General features: G+C 31.0%; 1 protein-coding gene across 1 annotated transcript in view; it reads right to left on the reverse strand.

Moving 5' to 3' along the window:
• The window catches only part of LOC105620736 (mannosyl-oligosaccharide 1,2-alpha-mannosidase IA-like), a 150,182-nt gene extending 144,552 nt beyond the window's left edge, over window positions 1-5,630 (reverse strand). Inside the window, exons 1-2 of the mRNA XM_012202227.1 lie at window positions 5,244-5,630; window positions 1,182-1,400 (exon numbers count right to left, since the gene is read on the reverse strand). Of these exons, the coding sequence (XP_012057617.1) occupies window positions 1,182-1,400; window positions 5,244-5,630 (606 nt within the window). The remainder of the gene's footprint in view (window positions 1-1,181; window positions 1,401-5,243) is intronic.

A 5,630-nucleotide genomic window follows, 5' to 3' on the forward strand; every position in this document is an offset into this window, starting at 1 on the left:
TACTTAATTTATTTACTATTATTAGTTATTATTATATATATATATATATATATATATATATATATGTATAATTGAGTTTTGTATATATATATATATAAAACTCAATTTTGAAATAAGTATATACTTATACATACATAGAATCTGCAAGTCAGCGGGAAAGTGTTTTTTTTATGGCTAAAGTCGTTATGATCCTACAGTTTTTATAGAAGCAATTTGCATGCAGAGCGTAGAGTGGCGCATTGTGCAAGGAGATTGAACTTCTCGGGGTCAATTTAAAAATCCCGGTTCATTATTTTGCAAAACACGACATAGATCGACGCAAGCAAAATTACTACTATATCATGAAAAAACGGCTTCTCTCACTTCCCTTTTATATGAAAATAATGGCAGCATTTCTTCGGTGATGCATGAGATGCTACATAATTTTTCGCGAATCACATGAAAAGATACTATTTAAGTAATCGAGTTTTGACAATGTTGACTTTCATAAAATCGCAATAACGGGAATTTCTCATTCAAAATAAATAACAGAAATATGATCTTAATACGAGAAATACGTTTTCACATTTGTAATATAAAATTTATTAAAAAATCATAATAATTTCTTAAATAATTTGGAATTTTATATCAATTTAATCTAGATATTAATTTTTTCTTCCTCGACATACCTATAGCATGTATATGAATATAATTAATCAATTAAAATTCAAATTTTCTTTTAATAAAATATTTAAACTACTGCTTGTTTCATTATTTAACAGAATCAAATTATGTTATATTATTATAAGTACAATATTATTTTATATAATAATTATTATAAAAGATATTAAATAGAAATTTTTTATTCATAAAATAATAATTTTACATTAAAATAAATATAATTTTTATTTAATATTAAAATAAGTAATCAAAAAATGTAATCAATGCAATGCTCAAAAAATTAATATATTGTATAATGGCAAGCAATTATGAGAATAATTATGTTGCAGAAATGGTCTTTTGAAATATAAAAAATATTATATATACTGTACATTTTTCATTTAAGCATATTATTCAAAAATATTTAATTAAAATGTACGACATAACGCTTCAAATTATATATGGTCAACAAGTTATCCCTACATTTGTTTCGCAAATATTTTATAGTTTGTCATGCAAATATTTTCTAAACCGAAACTCACCTCTTTCACTTTGTCCCTTCGTTGTCTGGCAATGTGGTCCTTATCCTCTCCGCCGACAATTAATGGCAGCTTATCTGCAGGCGCTGGTGGCACTGTCACCAAAACCATTTCTTCCTTGTGCACTATCAACGACGAGGAACTACTTGTACGCACTCGCGATTCACCCATATCCGGTTTCTCTAATGTCTTTTGTTGTTGATACTCCTCGTTGATTTTTGCCTAAAAATTCAGCGCGCATTCGACATTCCGCGATCATTTTAGATGGCATGCGAAAGTCATACAGTATACTTTTAATTAATAATTATTAATGAATGTGACATTTAATCACGAAATGCATTGATTTGTTCTATTATATTTTTACATTTGAATATGGATTTATTTAGATTGAATATACAAACAAAAATATACCGCTTTTTTCCAATTTTTGAACAAATATTCTGTTTGTATTTCTAGAATCGATTCAAAAATAGAAATCGATAAGTTCAATTTAATTTAAAGCATTGCTATTTCAAAAAAAAATGTATATAAAAAAATGGATATAATTGAAATAGAAAAAAATGTATAACATATATTTAAAATTTGAGCATTTTACTTTTCACATTTATTTTCTATTCATTAAGTTCATATATAATTATTTTTAAATAAAAATAATAGCCAAAGAGTCTGTTCATGGACATTTACACGTATGTGGCAGTAAATAGGAAACAAACTATCGACATTTTAATCGAAATAATTTCTAAAAAATCTAAGCGATTGTTTATATCAATATCTGATTTAAATATTATAGCACAACAAATGATTTCCGTAATTGGTTTCAATATCTCTAATGCATAATACAGACAATTATGCAAATGCACATTGCTAATTTTCGCTCAGACTAAGTTAGTTGAAAATCGGACTCAAGAGATTACATTTAAAAATTTTAAATTTTAAAAATCAATTCTCTTTTTATTTAAGACATAAATGTAAAAATAAGTTTCAGCTTTCGCTATTTTGCTTTTTATTAAACAAAAATAAAACACAAACTTATTTTTTATTTTTATTTATTGATCTCAGTATTTGTAAAATAAAGATATTGTATCTTGCAAATTAAGATTGTAATCTTTTTTTTCGCCGTTAAAACTATACTATCACTTGCAAAAATGTATATGAATATCCGCAATTTATTAAGCACAGAAGTCCACAACTTCATTAAACTTGGATGACTGTACGGATTAGTCATTGCTAGGGAAAAAAAACCAATGCATTTCCACGAAAATCACGCATGCCATCTGTAATCTAGATTCCACGGAAGTACATTCATTTTCGCCTTGTTCACCTTCAAACAATTGCATGCTCTCGAATGCCTTTACCTAACCGTTATAAGTATTAAAAAAAAAAGAAAACTATGAGAATTACTTTTGTACACGGAAACATTTTTATTCAGTCTTACTAATTTCATTTCCACAAGAGATCATAAAATAACGATATTTCCCTGAGAAAATGTCTGCTGAAAAACAAAGATTATTGAGATAATGACGACAAAAATAACACAATATTATTAATCGTAGTAAAACAACTTTCGCCAATGTTTTTAAATAAATATTTTCTGTATATCCATCTTATATATCTCAATAATTGCCATTTCATAAGTACTTATTGTTAGTATGATTACTTGTGTGTGACGAATGCACATTCACGCGCGTATATGAACGCTACTGAACGATAATGCTATTTATATTATCGCGGGATATCTTCTTTCGCATGTTCACATAACGCTGCTCCAATAGATCGCATTTCCCTTCGTACACGTACGTCTTTATTCGAGTCACGTTCCAAGACTCGGAATAAATACAAAAAAAACATTATTACATTCTGCGAGGCTTAGCTTCGTGGAATCTCGATTTTTAAACAACAAATTAAAATATTGTCATAATAGTACTGTCATAATTTACTACAGGATTTGACTAGCGATCTTTCGAAAAATCGACTGCAACAATGCGCGTTTGATTTATGATGAAAAAGTGCAACGTGCGTTTAAAACTTGATTATGATTTCCTATGAAAGAGAAGAGAAGGGAAATAACAACGGGACGAGTCACGCGCGCGTACGAACAAGATAAATCATATTCGCTACATACAATTCTAATAGTACGCTTATCTATATCAATTAACGTCTCAAAACTTCGATTTATATAAATTTTATCATAAAAGCGTAAATTTATCATAGAGAACATATCACACGTAAACAATCTATTTGTTTGTCCGTATCAAATTTATACCTAAATTCTAAGTAGAATCGAAAATTCATAACATATTTTTGTAAGACTTGTAAGAATTTTTAAATGCTTATATCTTTATACAATATTTTTACAGATAGCTTCTTACTAGTTATAAAATTTATACGAAATCATATTTACGAAGATATTTATGAATAATCATATGTTTTACGATATATACGCATAAACTTAGAATGTTAGTCATAAGTTCTTACAAGTTTTACAAGAACATGTTACAAGTCTTACGATTTTGCTTAGAATAATTGACTCATTAATGTATATCTTTTCAACAAAAATTAATTTTTCTTTAAATATTATTTATTTTTCTGTCTTTTTTTTAGAGTAATTGCTAATTAAAAATGCTCCGTTAAAAATCAGCTATACTTATAGTTTTTAGCAAATTCACTACAGTGATCAATGAAATTATATATGTATATTCTAGTGAATTTGCTTACTTTTGTAATTTTTACTTAATTTCAAGTATATAGGTACATAATCAACCACTTTCCAGATATTGAATCATGGAGATGCATCGCCATACAAGGGCAAGTTCACGACGCGACCTTGCGCGACCTACTCATATTGAGTGAGGAAGGAAAAGAGCGCAAACGAAACAAGAGTTTTTCAACGTCAGCGTGCAAGTCATACAACAAAAGATATCCTAAAGATATCCTGTTTGTTGCCCCCGTTTACCGAGTGAAATTAAATAGACTTTAACCTGAACGAGTTCAAACAATCAAATCAGTTACGCAAAATACGCTTTAAAAAGCGTTTGCATTTAATAGAAAAACATGAGAAAAACAATGAGCAAGCAAAAGGAACTATGCTCGAATGATTCTCGAACAAAATGAGATTTAAGAACGTTTCTCCAGATAACACATCTGATCCATTTGAGCTTGAAAATAATTTATCTTCTTGAGTTCTTTATATGAGTTCTTTATATGAATAGCCTAATCTATTTAAAACTCATTCAAATAAAATTCAAAAATATATACAAATATTAGGTATTGATATATCTATATTTGTCTATATGATATCTTTAATAAAAGTAATACTTAATTTGCATAAAAATCAAAGTATGATTTATCCTTATACAAAATTAAGAAATAGAAAAGAACAGAAAAAGAATGCCTTTTGAATCTGAAAAAAGTTTACAATTAAACATAACATAAAAATGAAATCTTTTGAGATTTTCAGGAATACTATTAGAAATGAGGCAAAATACAAACAAGAATTCATTATATAAGTCGAGAATCAAAAAAAGAATTTTAACCTTTAAACTCTCTGTGCTATCTGAATCCATATTTGCAAATAAATACTCTCACGACGACGTCCTAATATCAAAATATTACGTCAATTGTTGATCATATTAACGTTGCATCGAGATGCGGAATCGGTCATCTCGACGATTATTATTATTAAAATGTTAATATCATTAATTAATATCTATTAATGAGACGTCTGATTCGGTTGTCTTAAACTTATGTACTTAAACAAATGTAGATGATTGCTATCGGCCATTGAGACGGAATCGTGAACGAAGTGACAGCGCGTGGAGTCCGCGCACGTGCGTCAGCCATATACGTTACAATGGCCGTATGTAAACAAACGGAGCACGACCTAACGCAAACGGAGCATATCCATCTTGTGCTTTCTACCGCGACGGTACTGTTTACTGCAGGGAATTCAATTCACGAGAAAAGTGTTTCCTGTTGACAACAAGGAAACTCGTTCAAGAGGCAAGGCATTCGAGACATTCATACAATCGAACGAGAGATCGATTCAAGGGAAGCGCGAATTTGCACCTGCAGCTTCTGCTTGTCCTCGACGAGGTGTACGTCTTGATGATCGCTACCCTCATGGCCTGGCGGCACCGCGTTCGGATGTCCGACCGCGGACGAACGCGAGTCCTTGACGTCGCCGGAGGCGCGCGGTGGCACCGGTAACAACAGCTCTGGTCCAGCCTTCTGCATGCTCTGATACACGCGGTAGACACTGTTCACAGCGGCACCGCCGGTACGAAAATCCGGCAAGTAAAAGAACGCACCGAAGCATACGACACCGAACGTCATGAATACAAGAAGGATCAGGTACTTCTCGCGCGGACGGAAGGACCGTCTCGAGAACAACGGCACCGGTACGCCGTTCGCAAGGCGCTGGTACGACGGCAGTACGCCAGTCGACGCGCTCAT

Source organism: Atta cephalotes (assembly GCF_000143395.1).
Source record: "Atta cephalotes unplaced genomic scaffold scaffold00028, whole genome shotgun sequence".
NCBI classification, from domain to species: domain Eukaryota; kingdom Metazoa; phylum Arthropoda; class Insecta; order Hymenoptera; family Formicidae; genus Atta; species Atta cephalotes.